Genomic DNA, 19,387 nt, shown 5'->3' with positions numbered 1-19,387 from the left:
ATTAAAATGCCTCGTTTTATGGCAATCTTTAGATTGTTTAGAATAACCAGTATTAAATACCAATAGTCTTTAAAATGCCTGATGCTCCCCAGAGTGGAACAATGCTTCCATACCCTTGTGCCTGGGGCAAATGAGAACACAGAGCTCAACTGATGTAGTAGCATCTGCAAACTTGCCCACTGCTCTGGGCTTCAGTCTTTTCTAGGATTAGGTGTCATCAAGTTATTTAGACAGACTTTAGGTAAAGCAGTATGGATCAAATTGCTTTAGAGCCTCATCAGGAATGCAGTCCTTCAAATATACTGATTTACAAAGAAATTATTATTATTACTAGTGGTGGTGGTGTTCCAGCACTCTTTTTGTCTCTTGGTCGTCCTCTAGTGTTTGGCTTTCACAAGAATGCAGAATTCAGGATTTTTCTTTCAACCTTTAAAGCCTGCAGACTCTGCATGGAAAGTAGGCTGGTTCCTCAGCTTCCTGCCATGGTTGCTTTTTAACCAGAATCTAAGTGGAAAAATGTAACCTTTTCTAGTGCTCCTGAGGTCTGATCTCTGGAAGCAGTGAACAATTTTAAGGTTGTTGTTACATCTTAAAACCAAGGTAAAATGTTTCTTTTCCTCTGCTTTTACCTCTCACCCCTTTCCAGTACTTGGGCTTGCCAGGGTTTTTCACCTAACCCTCGTTTTCTTTTAAGCTTTTTCTTGATCCTATTATTTGATTGGTCAGATGTGGTTTTTTTCACACTTGGCATTCTTTATCCCTGCTGCTTTGTTTTCCTCAAACTTCATCTGCAGCCATCCTACTAAACTTGTTTTCTACTGCTCCCTGCCACTTGTATTTTAATTTCTGCTTGTACCGTATCAAAACATGCTTCTCTGTCATAGTCCATAATGTTTTGCACCTGCAATATTTGCCATTTAGTTAACTGAGTCTTCTGACATAAGTGCCTGCTGTGCGGTCAGTAAACATGTGAGCAAGGAGAAGAGTTATTTAAGTGCAATTATAAATTTGCTGTTAAAAATCCTAGAGGAACATTTTAGCCATGGAACTTGGCTTCAGTTTAGTCCAGAAGCTTGTTCACTAATTACTGGTGTGAATTGGTTGTGACTGTAGAGGGACTGTACTAACCAGCTGGAGATCATCCGCATGATGTTTCTCTTTGTATGCCTGTTTTGTTGCTATATTCTTCAAAGCAGTGTTAAACTGTTCGCTCAGTTTACCTGATCATAGAAAATGCAGCTTGTTCCGAACTGTGCATTTTAAGTTTCTCACTTGGATATGAATAATTGCGTTTTAGGTACTTCAGACAGGATTTTTGAGGGGATTGCATTTGTTTTTCTGAGTTGTTTCAATTATCTATGAAGCTGTTGAAAGGTCTAGAGAACAAGTGTTATGAGGAGCAGCAGAGAAAGCTGGGATTTGTTTAGCCTGGAGAAGATGAGGCTGAAGTGAGACCTCATTGCCCTCTACAGCTCCCTGAAAGGAGATTGTAGCGAGGTGGGTGCTGGTTTCTTTCCAAAGTAGCAAGCAATAGGATGAGAGGAAATGGCCTCAAGTTGTGCCAGGGGAGGTTTAGATTGGATATTGGGGAAAATTTCTTTACTGAAAGAGTGGTGAAGCATTGGAACAGGCTGCCCAGGGGAATGGTGGAGTCTCCATCCCTGGAGGTGTTCAAAAAATGTATGGAAGGGACGCCTTGGGGCATGGTTTAGTAGGCATGGTGGTGTTGTGTTGATGGTTGGATTTCATTGAGGTATTTTCCAAGCTTACAGATTCTATAATTCTCTCCTGTGAGTGTTTTTAATATTTTTTGCCTCCCAGTAAGCCCTACTAATACTGTAATATTGGAAAGTAGATTGTAGTGACAGCTAACTTTTTGTTCTATTTGTACTTCAGGCTGAGATCAAGCAAACAAACAAAGCATTCGTTATGTTTTAGCATTCTTTTTTAATGAGCACATTAAAATCTACTCACAGCTACAGGAACAGCTGTGAGGAGAAGGCAGAAACATGGAGCTCTGAGTAGCCCTGTCTTTTTGAAGCAATTTATGGAAAAATAATAGACCAAAGAGATACGTAAGGATTCTGGTCTGTTCTGTTTTGGCAGAAGGCTTGTTGTGACTGTTTCTGTGGCTTACAAAGGAATTTCCTACAGACTGGACTAACCATTAAAAAAATGTCTGCTTTCAGGAGTTCAAGGCATACATTTGAATCCTTCTGGGAAGATGTCATCTTTGACAATGAAAGCCCGTTGCCTGGACAAAAGAGGAAGTTTCTTTAAGGTAAATTGGATATTTACACACAACATAAAGCATGTGGGTTTATGTGAAACAAGTGTTGCAAGATGTGCAGTACAGTCTGTGATACCTAGCAAGCTCTCTCTTTAGAATTCGAAGCGCTTCATTGAGAATCTTTTTTCACAGATAGTATTTGTGGTTAGATTGCCACCTGGTTATTTCATGTGTATATTGTTTTTCTGTGCACTGAACAGAATATTTGGTGAAAAACAGTTTGTGGCTTTCTTTGCTGCTGATGCTGAGAACACAAGCTTTATTATGCACAGGCATAAAATTATTAGACTTTTCATAAACTGGATTTGTACAGCTTAAAGTTGCAGTGCAGGTTTATGATTTCCATTACTGGATTGAGAATTGATTTAATTTGCTTGCCTGTTTTAAGAAAAATTGGTGAGGGCTCCTTATCTGTGTGTAACCTGGACACTCATGAAAATACTATATTTATATTTTCTTAATGCATATTTCAGTCCATTTTGTGTTGTGGTGTTTTTGCCTTGTAGGTTGTATTTGACTGGTTTTCTATAGCCTAACTCCGTCTTGTTTAAAATTAACAAGAAGCTGGTGCTTAACTCACTGCCGCACTCTCAAAAATCCAGCAAAGTAGGTGCCTACACACTTCAGATGCCTACATACTTTAAAGTGGTCTAATGCTGCCTCCTTTAAGATATTCAGCCCTGCTTCCTGGATGATACAGGCACTGAAAGCAAGTTCTGTTCTGGCATGGACTTCCTTATAGAGAGGAAAGAGAAATAATTCCATTTAGTGTTTCTCTGTTCTGGGAGCTGGTTTGAGATATATTATTGCTTACAGCACACCTAATACAGCATATTCCAGTGAGAAAGATGTTTCAAGTGAGAGCCCTTCTGTCTCTCTCCAGTTCCATTCTATCCTGGAATAGAGCTGATGCATGGCAATGTCCAACAGGGGCCAGGAAGGCAGGATGTGACATATGCTCTCCTAATGCCCCTGGGAAACGCCTGGGAGTACAGGTAGGGGTGGAGGCATCTCCAGATGCTGAGCCGGTACTCAGAGCTACAGAGAGGCAGAGCCCTCAGTCGAAGCATCTTCAAATACTCCATGCATTTAGAAATGCATTTTTCCCTGGGTGTGAATATCTCATTTTTGTCCCACTAACCTCATTACAGCTGGAAAATTGAACCTTGAGAACTGCATGACAAAGCATGTACTCTGGGATTGGCTGCTTGCAATCATTAAGTTTTGTGCATCTTCTGTCATCATCTTCATTTCTACATAGTTACAAATAACTTCTGTTTCTGGGAATTTTTGTCCCGGATTAAATTTGATAACTTAATTTTGCCTTTTCCCAGTATTTCCTGCAGAATTGTCTGGCATGATTGGCCCCAGATTTGCTCAGCATTTGTAGCTTAGCTCAGGCATGAACAGTCACATTGCAAAAGTAAGCATGGGTCATCGTGTCCTCTCTTCTGTCTCCTGCTCTCTGAGAGGTTTTGTTAAGGCTTTGGGGGTTCAGTCAGGGGGCTACAGTGGACTTGCTGTTTTCTAGAGGAATACAGGAATATATTTTGGTCTTCTTATGTGACAGAGAGAGACTTTATGCAGCAGACAGACTTTGGAGTACTATCATCTTTCAGGCTGGCATCACAAAAAGCAGAGGGGCAATAGGAATGAGTAGTATGGTTTCAAAAGATGTCTGAATTGCATTAACTGTTTTATTTCTGTGTAATGGAGAAGGTCTGAAGTTAATTGTAGAAGAGGCTGTAGTTAACTTTTTTTTTTTAGAAAAAAGGACTGCTTGAGCTGAAATGTAGTTAACAAAGCCTTTGTGTGGGACTACTGCTGCAAAAACCATATACTTCTAGAGAGTAGGACAGGGAGAACAGTGTCCAGGCAGTGCCACTTTATTGAAAGTATGCTGACCTATTAAACTGTGGTGTCCTACTACTGGCTAGGAAGATATGAATATACTGTCACATAGACCAGCTTGTGATCGGGGTTAAATACAACAGAGTTGAAGCTGTCTGTTCTGCACTAGAATTTTGCTGTTTATTTAATTCCAGGATCACAGGGGCTGTCTTGCTGGGCAAGGCTTTGCTCAAAGGAGCAATCAAAATTTACAGGTGTTTCTGAGCACTGAATTAACTTACATTGATTGCTTCCTTCAGAATATTCATCACCTGCTGTAGATTCTTCCAGTGGAAGACGCTAATACTTGCTGCCATCTGAGCTTGCACTATGAAAAAAAAAAAGCATACTGCTTTTCTTTAAGTACTGCAGATGTGATTGAACAGCCATAGCTCAAAGTCATGGCAATCAGCTGCCACTTTATTGACTGTTCCAAGCTCCTGCCTCTTCTGCTGCTCCTAGTGCACCCGCTGTCTTCATAGGTCCCATGTTACATATTTCAGGTGTTGCCGTTTCCATTCCTTCTGTTCTTCTGGGACAAAAATGACATTCTTTTGCTGCCTGAATCCAACCCTAATGTTATGGGGAGATAAGGGATGGGTGTGGTTGTTCTAGCAGATGATGAATGCATTCATGATAGGCAACAGGCAAAGGGAACCAAGCAAGTGGTGGCTGATGCTTTTAGCACACAGGGAGCTATAATAACCACCGGTATAGTGTGCAGGACCAGTTTGTGTCACAGGCTTCACTGTATTGTTCTACTGACACACACACACATTGAGGTGTTTGTGTCATATGTTGCACGTTTTCTCTCTCTTAAGGCAGTCATAGCAGGTGGATCTTTTGGGAACAAATAATCAGTGCTGCAGTGACAGTGTGTTTTCCTCTTTGGCTTGCCCAGAGCTTCATGTGGTCAACGATAAATGGGGTCTTCTGGGGACAGGAACTGCTTCTCAGTTTTGCAGTACACCCTTGTTATGTCTTGTATCTTATCAGCACAAACATTAACACAAACATTAGTGCAAACATTGGAGAACATTGATTTGTAAGATGGAGTCCAGAGGAGGCCACAAAGATGATGCGAGGGCTGGAGAACCTCCCATACGAAGACAGAGAGAGTTGGGGTTGTTCAGCCTGGAGAAGAGAAAGCTCTGGGAAGACCTTAGAGCAGCGTTCCAGTATTGAAAGGGCCTACAGGAAAGCTGGGGAGGGGCTCTTTATTGGGGAGTGCAGAGAATGATTTAAAGCTGAAAAATGAGATTTTAGGATGAAATGTTTTCCTACAAGGGTGGTGAGGCACTGGCACAGGTTTCCCAGAGAAGTTGTGGCTGCCCCATCCCTGGAGGTGTTCGAGGCCAGGTTGGATGAGGCTTTGATCAACTTGATGCAATGGAACGTGTCTCTACCATGGCAGGGGAATTGGAACCGGATGTTCGTTAAGGTCCCTTCTGACCCAGACCATCTGATGTTCCCACTGCTATAGCTTTTTACCATCTCGTAGTGTTTTCACATTGATCCTTTTGACTATTAGTATACCAGGAAAACAGTGTTGTCCCTATTTTACAAAGGCTGAAGTCTGTAGTTTTATAGGCTAAATTCTCTGAAGTTTTTATGCCTTGCAGTTTATGAAGGCTCAGAGCCAGCAAGTAGTGAAAATAAAGCAAAGATGGAGTTAGGCATGGGTAATCCTGGGAATGAGTAGCTTATCATTAGTTACAGAGGGAGTCTATGGTAAAGCAAGGAACTGAATATGTGTCTCTGCCAAACGTACTTTTTACTGAACGATCCTCCTCATCAAAATCTTCCAATCTTTATTGAACTGACATCAGAGCTTTTCTGTCCCAAAATCAAACATCAAGGAAAACTTTGTTGCTTACTGGTGAATAAGACACTGAATAATGTTAATGGTCTTGGGAATTCATAGCTCTGTGCAAAATAACCAGAAATTGCAACCATCTATCAAAATATTTAATTGTATTCAGACATTAAGTACAGAAATAGCATTCCCAGTTTGGCTTGCCTCTGGCACTTTGCCGCATCGTGACACAGGGTGCTCTTTGAGGGTTGCTATGCTCTGCTTATCAAAACAGGAAGGAAAAGATGTGATGCCAAAGAGGATGCAGGTCTCCAGAAAGAATGAAAAATGAGATGCTGGCAGGAAGGGGGGGTGGTAAGTGCTGAGGCTTATTTGTCCAGTTGGATACTGATCCTTGCTGTCTTCAGCCTGTGTTCCCTTGCCAGATAAGAAGCACTGATCTTACCTTTTCCTCTTTAGCTGTTGTAAATCTCAGGACTTGGAAGTGTTCTGCTGTGATCACCTTGACTGACTTTCACAGAATCACGGAATAGTTTGGATTGGAAGGAAACTTAAAATCATCCACTCCTAAGCCCCTGCCATGGGCAAGGACATTTTCCACTGGATCAGGTTTCTTAAAGCCTCATCCAACCTGGCCTTGAACAGCTCGAGGGATGGGACATCCACAACTTCTCTGGGTAGCCTGTGCCAGTGCCTCACCACCCTCACAGGAAACATTTTCTTCCTAATGTTGGGATGGGGAAGCTCTTCAAGAGTTGAATGAGTAAGAAGACCTGTATATATGCTGGGCTTCCGAGAGAGGCTACTGATCTGTACCTGGTCCTGGGTATCTCCTTTCTGCGATGCACAGCAGCGATGTGTGTGTTGACAGAGCAGCTTCAGAAAGGTGGCTGTAGCCCCTTGGGAGTGTGTTGCTTCTAGTGAAGATGCTTGCTCTGATTTTTACTACTTACAGGGCATCCTGAAAGGTTTAAAATATAATAATTGAATATAGATATTCTGTCGAGGGCACTATGGAGAGCTGAGTTATGTTTGTTATCTGTATATAGGAATTATATTGTCATCCCTGTCAGCTTCTAAAAGCTGAGATCAGACTTGTTGAATGAAGAACCAGTTGGCGATAAGCATAGCATGATACGTTATGAAAGGAAACATTGTAGTTTGATGTTTGCATTTCATTATTTCTTTCATGGATTTTAGGAATGTAAACAGTTAGTTAGTACATGGATATTTGTGGTGATCTAGTGTTTAGGATAGGTTTCATTAGGGAATGCTGTACTGGGCATCTACGTGAATTCATGCTGCCTGAGTCATAGTGGTTATTTGGCTTTAAAGCGGTTGTATTGTTTCTTTTTAACTTGCAGAGCAGTGCTTTATCTGAAATAAATTCCAAATAAAAACATTAGACATAAAAATACTATCATCTTATATAGGGTCTCCTTTCAGTTTGACAGAGGTTAGTGTTAAAGAATTCACCATCTGAGGAGATGTCACACTTTCAAATACATTTCTTATCTGTGAGCCTCTTCTTTCTGTGGCATAGCAGGGTAATATCTGTTTCATGGCCCTAAATACCTGTGACAGATTTCTTCAGATTACTTTTTAAGTCTTGGGGCTCGTGTGTGTTGGCATGGGACCCATGAGGAGAGCGGGTGCACTCAGAGCAGCAGAAGAGGCAGGAGCTTGGAACAGTCAGTGAAGTGGCAGCTAATTGCCACAACTTTGGGCTTTGGCAGCTCAATCACATCTGCTGCAGTAATTAAAAAAGAAAAGCAGCGTGCTTTTCTGAGATTGCAGCAAGTATCACCGTCTTCCACTGGAAGGTAATGCATCAGGTAATGAATATTCTAAAGGAAAGAATCAATGGGGGCATATATAGGGGCCTCTGACCCATATAATCATCCACTTCAGTTGTATTTTACTTTCAAAATTCTTATGGCCTTGATTTCAAGTCTGTTGAAACCACTGGGTAAGTTTTTCCATTATTTCTAGCAAAATAGGAATCACACTCTTTACAAATAAAGAAAATCTGTTTAAAGAGTTCAGTTATTCTGAGCCTTCTGCTGCTGCTTGTTTTCTCAGGGTTGGATCTAACATTATACACTCAGGATCCTTTCCTGCATTTGGTATAAACACATTATTCACAGCTCATCTTTTCAAATGCTAGTCATGCAACCATCACATACACTGTATAATGACTAGAAGTTTCATTGATTCTAAATACTTCTGAAATTGTCATAAAATCATAAGTACACCTTATGTTATTTGATCAAAAATTTTGTCAAGTGCTGTTGTAACAGTATGTGTCAGTGAATTGCAAGAATACCCAAATGATGCCAATCCAAAAATCCTTTCTTTTTTTTAATCAGAAGAAGAGCAACTTTTTTTTTTTTTAACGTGAAAAAGAATTTAAGGGAAATTAACTGCCATTTGCTGAAAATACTGGCAGTTTATTTTTTAAAAATGAGGGGGTTATTCCTGAAGATAGAAATTTGCAGGCAGGTGCAGTACCTGCTGATAGGTGATGGTTTCCTAGTCTAGGATGTAGGCTTTTCATAGACTGGGGTAAAACTGCCTTGTGGTGTGGAGGATATGCAGTATATCTAGGAAATTTGGCCTGCAGAAGAGAACGTGAGCATAAGACTGCTTGAAATGTGCCATTTTGTTTAAGTTGTCTTTAGCCATTTTATTTTTTTCTTTTTCTAAACACAGGAGAAATTCCTCCCAGGAAAGACAGTTCCTGGCAAGTTCTCTTCAAGGCAGACATACAAATTAAAAAGCTTTATGATTACAACTTCTTCAGGATAAAACTGTTCTGCAGAGCCTGCCATATGCTGTTCTGGTATAAAATGTTTGTAAGTTAAAACTCATTTAAAAATACTTCTTTTTAAGGACTTGAATGTCATATAAGCAAGTGACTTTCCCAGACAAAGATGTAAAAGGCAGTTGTGTTAAAGAGGCTGAATGTGGCAGCCATTCAAAAACAACTAAATATAACTTCCAGAGATAAGTTGGATATGAGTGAGGTCTCAAAATTCCCTCCCTTGATCTGCTGGTCACATTTCTTTTGATGCAGCCGTGGATACAGTTGGCTTTGTGGGCTGCTTCAACAGTACCAGAAGGGATGAGAAGGCTACAAAAGCTGTAGAGATGTAGTAAGATTTGTCAGCAGTGTGGATCTTACTTAGCAGTAAAAACTTGCGTGATTGTATTTGACTACTTCACTGTACTTAGAAAACTTAATATTGAATGAAGACTGGGGAAATTTAGCAGGTACTTAAAACTGAATATTTTTTTTGCTTCTGTTTTGACATAAGAACTTATTTAATAAAGAAAGCCTCTTGGCTGTGTGTTCCATTGTGCAGCACTGCCAGTTATGAAATGTGATTTTAAATCAGGAAGATGAAATCCTAATATAAGTAATTGATAGGCTATAATTAAACTTGGAATGGATGCTGTTCACCAAAAGTGGGCTCTGCTTTTTCCATATGCTGTCACTCTCCATATTTTAAAATGGCAAATTGTGTATTTCTTTCTGAACATATATTTATTAGGGTTTTGATTTGCATTTGGTACATCTTGATACAAATAACAAGAAATCCACTGTCAGTATTTCAGAATGCCATTAGTTATTCATAACTAACTTTAAGAAGGCACATTCATGTTTGCAACTAATTGAATAGAAGAGTGATTATTATAGCTACAGACTGTAGGAGACTTGGAGCACAAGTCTTATGAGGCAGCTAAGGGAACTGAGATTGTTTAGCCTGGAGAAGAGGAGGCTGAGGGGAGACTTCATCGTTCTCTACAACTTACTTAAAGGAGGTTGTAGTGAGGTGGCTGCTGGTCTCTTCTCCGAAATAACAAGGGATAGGATGAGAGGAAATGGCCTCAAATTGTGCCAGGGGAGGTTTAGATTGGATATTAGGAAACATTTCTGTACTGAAAGAGTGTTGAAGCGTTGGAAAAGGCTGCCCAGGGAAGTGGTAGAGTCTCAATCCCTGGAGGTATTCATAAAGCACTTTGGGACATGGTTTAGTATACATGGTTTAGTTGGGCTGAAGGTTGGACTGGATGATTTTGGATGTCTTTTCCAACCTCAACAATTCTATGGTTATAAAATGGATTGCTCACCAGAGATGTAGGACTAACAGAGCTGATCCTTCCACTTCTACTGCTTAGTTGCAGCTAGGAAGAGAAATTCAGTTTTTCTGTCTTTTTAGACTTATAGTCAGCTTCTCTGTTTTGAATTAATTGACACTCAAACTGAATTAGTTTGTCTCTCTCTCTACTTTATAGGTACAGAGTGATTGCTGTTAAATAAATTGCCTATGTACATCAGCTGTAGCTTGGGTTTGTAGCCAAAGACTTTCCATAGATCAATTGCTTTCTTTTCCTTTAAAACCTGAATAGCAATACATGTGATTAAAATTTTTATTTGAATTTCATTCTTCTAATGATTGGCCTGAAATCTTGGCTTGGCTTGTAATTTTCAGGTGTTATTTTAAATAGAAAAATATTTGATTTCAATATCGTCGGAGCTGTTTCCTAAGACTGTCACGTGTACTTACCCACTCTGAATGCAGGGCACAATAGGCGTGTGCAGCTGTTTATTCCCTGTGGAGGCTGTTAGTTATTTTTCCCTTTGGTATCAGCCCAAAGGCATGCTTCCTGCTCCTAAGTAGGTGGATAGAAGACCTGAGCAATCTGAATTCCAGAGTTGTCCTGGTTGGATTACAAAGTACTTTTCACCCTGTAAAGCCAAGGTGGGACTGGATTCTTCCCTTATGCAGAAGGATGAATGAATATACCCGTCCCTAGCAGAGCACTTGGTGGCTCTTTGTTGGAGGTGCTGTTCATAAGGGTGCTGAACGTTGCAGAGAGCTGCGAGGCTCCTCTGTCAGGGTGGTGTGGGTTCCTCTTGCTAATCTTTCTCATGGTCAGGAAGGCATTGCTCATATCTCACCATGGTGACTCAGGGGGTGTTTGAGGGTCAGTGGGTGGAAGATCTTTGTAAATTATAATGCCAATGGTGCAGTATGGCCAGGAGCTCTGACCTTGTCAGGAAGAAACCTGTGGTGTGCATGTGCTGTGTAGTAATTCACTCCCACTATAGATATACTTCATGGAGCTAGCTTATTGTAGGCAGACTGAAACTTCTTTTGAATTGAATATGAGCAGAGGGCAAGGGAGGTGATTCTGCCCCTCTACTATGCTCTCGTGAGACCTCAACACAGGAAGGACGTGGGTCTGTTAGGCCAAGTCCAGAGGAGGCCATGAAAATGATGCAAGGAATGGAACATCTCCCGTATGAGGACAGACTGAGAAAGTTGGGCTTGTTCAGCGAACGTGTCAAGTCACTTTTTTCTGTGTTTCTGTGTTTTGTCATTGACATCTTTGTCAAAGTTAATTAAAAAGGGTTTGAAAAAGCTTGGAAATAAACATTCCCTTATCAGTCTCCTTTTTCATGGACATTAAGATTGTTCAGCCCAGAGAAAAGAAGGCTCCAGGGAGACCTTAGAGCAGCCTTCCAGTACTGAAAGGGGCTACAGGAAAGATGGGGAGGAGTTTTAAGCTGAAAGAGGGAAGATTTAGACGACATATCAGGAAGAAATTTTTTCCTGTGAGAGTCATGAGACACTAACACAGGTTGTCCAGAGAAGTGGTGGATGCCCCATTCCTGGACATGTTCCAAGGCCAGATTGGATGAGGCCTTGAGCAACCTGGTGGAGTGGCAGGTCTCCCTGCCTGTGACAGGGGGCTTGGAACTGGGTGATCTTTGAGGTCCCTTCCAACCCAAACCATTCTATCATCAGAATAATGCTGCACAGCAATGGAGGGTGTGAAGTTATGAGTTACAGGAAAACTTCTAGTAAGATAGTATAGGAAAATGTTGCCTGCAGCTTTTTTGAAGACGCTGCTGTACTGAACTACCTACTGCTGATGGGATATGGGGTCATGTATGTGGGCAACTGTGAAGATTGTTCTAACTTGGACTGGAAAGCTGTTTTTACTTTGTTTGCCAGGGTATGGGTTTGCCTACTCCAAGACTGGGGCCAGGAGGGGTGGTTGGTAGAGGAGGTGGCATCACTGTGTGAACCTTTTCATTAGGTTTCACTGCAGGCAGGAGAGAGGGAATGCTCTCAGGGTTTATATACTGTCATGATGCGGTATGGCAAATAACCTCGATCCAGTGGCTGCCGAAAAACCATCCAAAACAACATGCCTTGCAAACTTCGTCATTGCTTTCTGCTCCACAACTGTTTTCCCAGGCATCTGGCTAGCAAATGCTCTTTTTCTCAGGATACCACCCTAGTGCTAACCTTGCCCTCTTTAAAATGAGTTCTTGCCCTCATGTCCAAGATTAAGATTGTGTTCTACCTGAGCTTGAAGCGTTACAAAGCAGTTCTCTTTTAACTGACTTGTTCAAGTGCAGTCCAAGACCTAATGTGAAAAGCAGCCACCCATTTCCTTCTGACTTTGTTACTTTTCATCCACCACCATATCAGAATGCTGGCTTAGTGTCCCTTCTGAAATAACTCTTGCAGATGGACCTCTTATAATTATGTTCTTTATTTGAGAAAGTAAATGCCATAAATAATCAAATAATTTAGTTCTTTTAAGCTGTTGTATAATAATTTGAAGCTGCAGATTTTCTATAGTTAAATTAATAACAAAATAGCCGGCCTAGCAGGCTTTGTACTGGCACAAACCAGGAATTATTCTTCCTCTGAGAACGATTATGAGTGGCCCCAAACCTTACTTTTTCCTTTACAAGGGGAAGTCCAAATAGGATGTGATTTGAAAGAAAAAAAAAGGTTGTAATCTCTGGTGACTAAACTTGCCCAAGCTTCTTTTCCACGCCTCTTCCACTCTCTTGACGTCATACTGTTTTTGTCCCTTTCTAGCTCATTGACACAATTGCCTCAGAAATCGGAGAACTGAAACAGGAGATGGTGCAGACAGATCTCACAGTGGAAGATGAATCTGCTGATTTGCGAAGGTGATTAAACTGTTTATTTTCCTAGTTTCTGGAGGTATACCATTTTCATTGTGCTCACTTCTCGGGTGGCTGATGTCCTAGTACTTTTCATCCTAGCAACATAGAGGGTATAAATAGTCTTGCTCTTGAATTTGCCTTTGTGCAGGAGGAGTGCCCAGAGATTCAGTTTTTCCATATATTTGCCTTAATATCTTCTAAAACCAACTGAGCTTCTCTTCTGCTTATTTGTTACAAACCCTGGATGCTGATGAACATCTAAAGCAGGAAACTGCTAATGCTATTCCTATTGTCTATGGCCATGAGATTTACTTTCGTGCTGTAAAGACTGAAAATGTCCATTGCTTCGAGTGGCTCTGTGAAGATTCAGCATATGATAACATGACTTATTTGTGTTCTCAGTTTAGGAAGTGAAATATTGACTGTTATGAGCTGATGCTTTTGTGGGTTATGTGTGTAAGTTCATTTATATGTGAGTATTGTGCATATAAAAAAAATAAGTAGATGAGGGCATTTCCTTAACCTTAAAATTATTTGAAATGTATATTACAGTGCAGATTAAGGTTCCAGCTTTTTAAAATAGATCATGCCATGTTAGTATGAACAGTGGAAATTTGTAATGTCAGGCTTGTACCTTTAAGTGTACACAGTGGGACCCCAGCGTTTTGCCTTTGTTGTGACTGTTGGGGCTGATTGAAAATGTCTGTTAAATGGACATCTGGAAAATATTCAATATTTTAATCATTGTGTTAGCAAGAGAACACATTTTTTTATTTGTTGTTGAAATATCCTTTGCAATAGGAGAGCAACTGAGACAGCCTCCACTCTAGAGCTGGTAGGTTTTGTTCTTTAAGACAATGAGTTAGTGAAGTAGATAACGGGTTTGTTATTTAGAATTACATCCATGTGGTTTAGCTTTTATTTTCCTTTCAATAAATACTTATGTGATGTGCTAAAACTTACCACAATATATACTTAAATTACGGAAATAAACCATTAAGCAGCACCTTTGTTGCCCATGTGGTAAAGATCATCAGCCTGCTGAACTAATTAAAGTCCTTGGCTAGGTCCCTGGTTGCATGTTATTCAAGCGTTAAAGCTTTTGAAAGCACAGTTCTTTTACAGGGGCAGAAAGGATACTTTCCCCATTTTGGTGAATTCAGTTAATTAATTTTGACAATCATTAGCTAATTTTCAGCGAAGAAAAGGCTGTTTGTATCTTTGAATACACCACATGCATACTAGTTCTGAAATCTTGATGTAAATGCTTAGCTGGAAACAGTCAATTAAATCTCCCCATTTTAGATATCATGGGGATTTTTTCACTGTTTTTTCCTTTATAATAAGTTTTTTTTAAACTGTATTTGTTAATTTTGAGTGCAATATCTACTTTGATTAAAATATGTAAGTAAAGCTAACTTTACGAAGTGAATAATGCAATTTCCATGGCTACTTAACTGGATTCAGTTTCATACTGAAATAATAGCTATCCGATAAAAAAAGTCATTATTTTCTGTCATTTTTAAGATAATAAATGTAAAATATGAATTCTGAATAAATTGATTAAGGTCAATTTTTGTATGACTATATAATTCTGAACTGACTGCTTCTATGTAAGGATGAAGTTGTATCAAAGATGATATAAATTATGTACTTAATTGTGCACTGATATCTTTTATTTATATAGAACTACAGAGCAATATTACAGTAATTTCAACTGTTTTCCAGAGTTCTTATTTAAACCAGACCCTCCATGAGGATGTGTTTGCTGTAATAACTTTATTTCTTTGTAGTTAGTTTAAAACTTTGTGATCAAGATAGGATGTGTTTATTGTTTTGTGTTCTGCTGTTCAGAAATTGGTATCTGGATGTGGTATTTGGATTTGCACGTAGAGAAAGTTGAACCAAAGGGAATGGATATCTTCCTTGCTCATTTTCCGCCTTAGCATGTATTTGCTTGCACCCAGAGCAGCTTTAGAATGGTACTGGTTGCAAGAGGTCTCAACTGTATTCTGAAAAATAACTACATGAAATCACGTGTCTGCAGCTTTAGTGTTAGGAGGGCTGTTGTTGTTTGTTGGTTTGGCTTGGGTGGGTTTTTGTGGTCGTGTGGGGGACTTTCAGATTTCTACTCCTCCTCACAGTTATATTGTGGATTTGTTTCCCCTTTTTATGTCCATGGCCCAAGTAACATTGAGAATAATCAAGTAAGTTAGGCTTGTGAGCATGTAAAGGCCAGGAAAAACGGAGAATTGTAAAAATGTCTGTTAAGTGGGATGCTCACATCATCTGTTTCAAGATTCCATGGTATTTGGTACCTGAACTTTTCCCTAGTGCAGACATGTCTCAGTAATATAGATGAATGGAGTTATCAGAAAAGAGCGTAAATGGGATAAATTTCTGACCTGTGAAAGGGTAACTAGCAAGCTGCTGAATACAATGGCAGCCCAGGTCTATGTCAGATATGTGAGCATGCATGATGTGGCTAGTAGCGTCCAAATGGTCTTTTAGGATGCACTCAGTCTTGTGTGTATCCATTGTCTTTGTGAACGGATGGTGGACAGTGAGAGGAAGAAGCTTGCTGCTGACCCTCTGTTGGGGAAGGCTGTAAAGCCCCAGGCTTCCTGGAGCATTTGGTGCCTGTGCAATGACTCAGGGTTGCTTTGCCAGTGGTGGCAGCCATTAATATAAGCTAATATTTCCCTTCCTGCTCTGTTACTGTGACACAAACAAAGGCAGAACTTTGCTCCCTCCCTTGTGTTTTGCACTGGACAGCCTTCATGCCTTTGCCTTACAAGTTTTTCCACTCAGAGTAATCTTATGCGTCTTGCACGGTGAATTGCTTCTGTAATTGTTGACAGGTAGGCAAATATCCAGTGATGTTTTCCCTGTCAGCTTTGTCCTGGCCCTCCAGCTGTAATGGATGGAAAAGGAAGTGACAGTCAAGCTGCTGATGAGTGGAGGTAGTAATGCTCAGTGGAAGCTTTTACAGCTTCTCCCAGCTGATGCTCCATATGTCTGTGTTGGCTAGACTGGTGCAATTAAAGGCTACTAAATTGCAGGTTTTATGGAAAACCAGGCACTTTGTCAGTGGGAAGTCAAACTGGGATAATTCTGAGAGCCTTTGCTGGGTCTGGAGCAAGGTTCGCACTCTGCTGTTTTAGTAAGATTCGCTTTACCTGCCTGTTGTATTTCTCTTTATCCTTGTCACTGGGAAAGAAACAAGGAATATTCCTCACTGCTGAGAAACAGCAGAGCTGGGAGAAAAATTAACCTGGACACAGAGCTATGTTCCGCAAACCTTTGCGCTATGGCGGAGTTGGCAACAAGACTTGTTAAAATGCATTGCTGGGGAGATGCTGAGCATCCTACTGCCATCAACCAAAAGTGGACCTTCTCTTCTCTCTATCTCCCTGGGTAACATGGTCCTGGTGTGCAAGTACCCTAAAAAAGGAGGCCAATCCAGGCAGAAAAATTGAGTGAGGACGTGTGACACATTCATGGGCAAGTTAGAGTCCTTATCTTCATTATGGTATCAAGCCTGGCCTCTCACTATGACCCTCCTCCTGGCTAGTGAGGGCATCTGGGATGACAGGCTGAATCCCTCAAATGCTGTTGGTTGTCTAGGTCCTTCCTACCAACTCCTTTCATGCCCTTAGAAGAGCGGTTAAGTTCCTCCATGAGGAGGTGGATGTTTGTAAATCCTACAGCAGCTGGCTTAGTTTAATTTGACAAAGCAAAGCTGTGGAACAATGTTGGTCATCCTGACAGGAAATGCACGTGAGCTGGGTGCACCTTCACTGTGTTCGTTATCCCAAAGAGAGAAAAGTCCATTCCTCAGGCCAGTGTTTGTCAGTGCAGAATGTTGGGGTTGTTGGTGGTAGTTTCAAGAGCAGATCAGTTCTTTGTCCCAAGTCCCACAAAAAGGGAGAGAAAGGTTAGAAATTTGGGTTTTAGAAGGTTAGAGCAAAAAGAAAGAAGTGAAAGCTTTGGACAGACCTTATAGCATCCCTTCAGTTCTTAAAGGGGGCTACAGGAAGCCTGGAGGGGACTCTTTATCAGGGAGTGCAGGGATGGGGGGGAGGGGAGCAAGAGGAGAGGTTTAAATGAGATCTTAAGAAGAAATGTTTTCCTGTGAGGGTGGTGAGGCACTGGTATGGGTTGCCCAGAGAAGTGGTGGATGCCCCATCCCTGGAGGTGCTCACGGACAGGTTGGATGAAGCTTTTAGCAACCTGATCCAGTGGAAGATGTCCCTGCCCATGACAGGGGAGTAGAACTGGATGATTTTTGACGTCCCTTCTGACCTAAACCTTTCTATGATTCTATTATTTAGAGTCCAAAGAAAATTGCTGTAGCAAACAGAAGGGCAGGAGTATTTGCTTCATAGATATGTGATTGAGGTTATGTTACGGCCCTGCAGGCATGAGGGAGAGGATCGTTCTGGTTACAGGCTTCAGCCTGTTCCCTGTCCTTTTTACTGTGATCTAAGTCTGATCAGGATGCAGCACAGCATTATTTATCTTGGCAGTTACCTCTCTTCACTACTCGCGTTCTTGTGGTTTTTCTAGCATCTAATCATGCATTTTCTTTAATTCACTGTGAGTTGCATTAAAACTCCTCTCCCACTGGAGGGGAACCAGTGTAGTACCCCTGCGTTAAAGCAGACCATCCATGGAGACTGATTTGTGTTTCAGTGTTGAGTTTATTGTGATCTAGTCAGGCTGGTTTTTACTGGAAGTCACTGGAGGAAAGAAAAGGAAAACAAACAAACTCCAAAACCAAAAGTAAAATCAGGAGAGAATGAAATTGTTGCATAATATACAGGATACTTGGCAAGTGTTTAGGTTACAGGAGCTTCTTACTCTATACTTGAATTAAGCAGGTGATTGTGAGGAATTCAAATGTTTCCTCTTTCCCTCCTATTGTTTCCAAAGAAGCTACACACATGTCCTGGTCCCAAATAATGTCACAGTCTGAGACATGACAGGTTTCAAGAACTCCGATTGACGGGCATTGACTTTGTGCTTAGTGCCTGGATCATAAATTAAAGTAACTTTAAGAATAAAAGCCAGACTCCCAACTGTGATGATCAGTACTAATAGACCATTGTGAACAGGCTGTCCAAACAGACTAGTGAACTCTGGACTGCATTTTCTTCCTGGGCCTTGGAAAGTGGCTTCTTGTAGATTGTATGTGGTTTTCCAGACATGTTTTTTCCAAGCTATGCTCTTGCTGCAGTTCTGAACAGGTCTGAACTTTCTCTCTGCTTCTTTCTTTATTATTTGGATAGGAGATAATTTGGTTTAAGTGTTTGTTCCTAGTTTACCTTCCAGCACATTGCACTACCATACTAGTACTGATCTAACTGAGGTGTGTCAGGACCACTTGAACCAGTAGCATTTAGGAGTGGCAGAAAGTCTTGTCGTGCTCAGATACTTATTATCTGTGACTTATTTCTTAAGGCAGAAGCAGCTGCAAACAAGGTGGTGCTTGTGTATCTAGGTCAGTAAGGTGTGGGCTCACACATTGCATTCCTCCTTAGATCTCAGCGTGTGGAAGAGATTGTGTGTGGACGTATCAGGAGGTTCCAAAAACCCAACAGCTCCCTACTCAAATAAATCTTGCAATAGTGGTTTGTGTGTGTTTGGCAACATGGAGCCAGCTGTACCAAAGAGGAACACCGTGACCCTGTGTACACCTGCAAACTTTTACTGGCTTTAGATTGTTTCATGGTAGCAAGCAGTGCCAGTTCTTAGAATCATAGAATCATTAAGGGTGGAAGAGACCTCTAAGCTTATCCAGTCCAAACATCAGCCCAACACCACTGTGCCTACTGAACCATGTCATGAAGTTCCACCTCTGTGTGCTTTTTGAACACCTCCAGGGAAGGAGACTCCACCATTTCCCATAGAGCTGTTACTAGTCACTTATCTTCTTTTGCATGTGATGCAGCATTCTTTCATAGGCAAAAAACATTTCCTTCTCAGCCTTATTCCCTCTGCAACATATTTAGATTCCATCTCTTGACCAAGGAATGGAAATAAGTTACCGCTGGTTAAGCGTGCAGCCAGTGTCAGTGTGTAACTTGCACTCTGCCACAGCTTTCTTTCGTTTGTAACATTGCTAACTGGCTCTGAAGGTGAGCGGGAAGTTTCTAAGCAATATTTACTGGAGGTACAGCTCATGAAAATGCTTCTGTGATTCATGGTTTGACTTTTGTGGAGATTCATACATTAACACATAGTTCTGCTGGGACTGTGGTCAAAAGGGGAACCCAGTATTCCTGTTGTGGCAGTTTCAGAGCCCTGTCATAGCTGATGTAAACACTGCTTCCCTTCTGCACACAACAAGCTTCTGTGTGTTTTGTGCCCCTTAAAGGCATATTGGCAC

At 41.0% G+C, this 19,387-nt stretch overlaps 1 protein-coding gene across 9 annotated transcripts in view; it reads left to right on the top strand.

Moving 5' to 3' along the window:
* Positions 1–19,387, top strand: part of RIN2 (Ras and Rab interactor 2) — a 78,141-nt gene that overhangs the window by 24,717 nt on the left and 34,037 nt on the right. For 4 of the 9 annotated variants that reach the window (XM_054061716.1, XM_054061719.1, XM_054061715.1 and 1 more), the window contains exons 2-3: positions 2,190–2,281; positions 12,905–12,999. In XM_054061716.1, coding sequence (XP_053917691.1) covers positions 2,225–2,281; positions 12,905–12,999 — 152 coding nt within the window. In that variant the 5' untranslated portion in view covers positions 2,190–2,224. Of the gene's footprint in view, positions 1–1,354; positions 1,498–2,189; positions 2,282–8,708; positions 8,852–12,904; positions 13,000–19,387 lie in introns of those variants that run through there. The other 5 variants (XM_054061723.1, XM_054061721.1, XM_054061717.1 and 2 more) reach the window with 4 other exon arrangements.

The sequence above is a fragment of the Cuculus canorus genome, chromosome 3 (assembly GCF_017976375.1).
Source record: "Cuculus canorus isolate bCucCan1 chromosome 3, bCucCan1.pri, whole genome shotgun sequence".
Lineage (NCBI taxonomy): Eukaryota > Metazoa > Chordata > Aves > Cuculiformes > Cuculidae > Cuculus > Cuculus canorus.
This window is presented reverse-complemented; position numbering and strand designations above follow the sequence as displayed.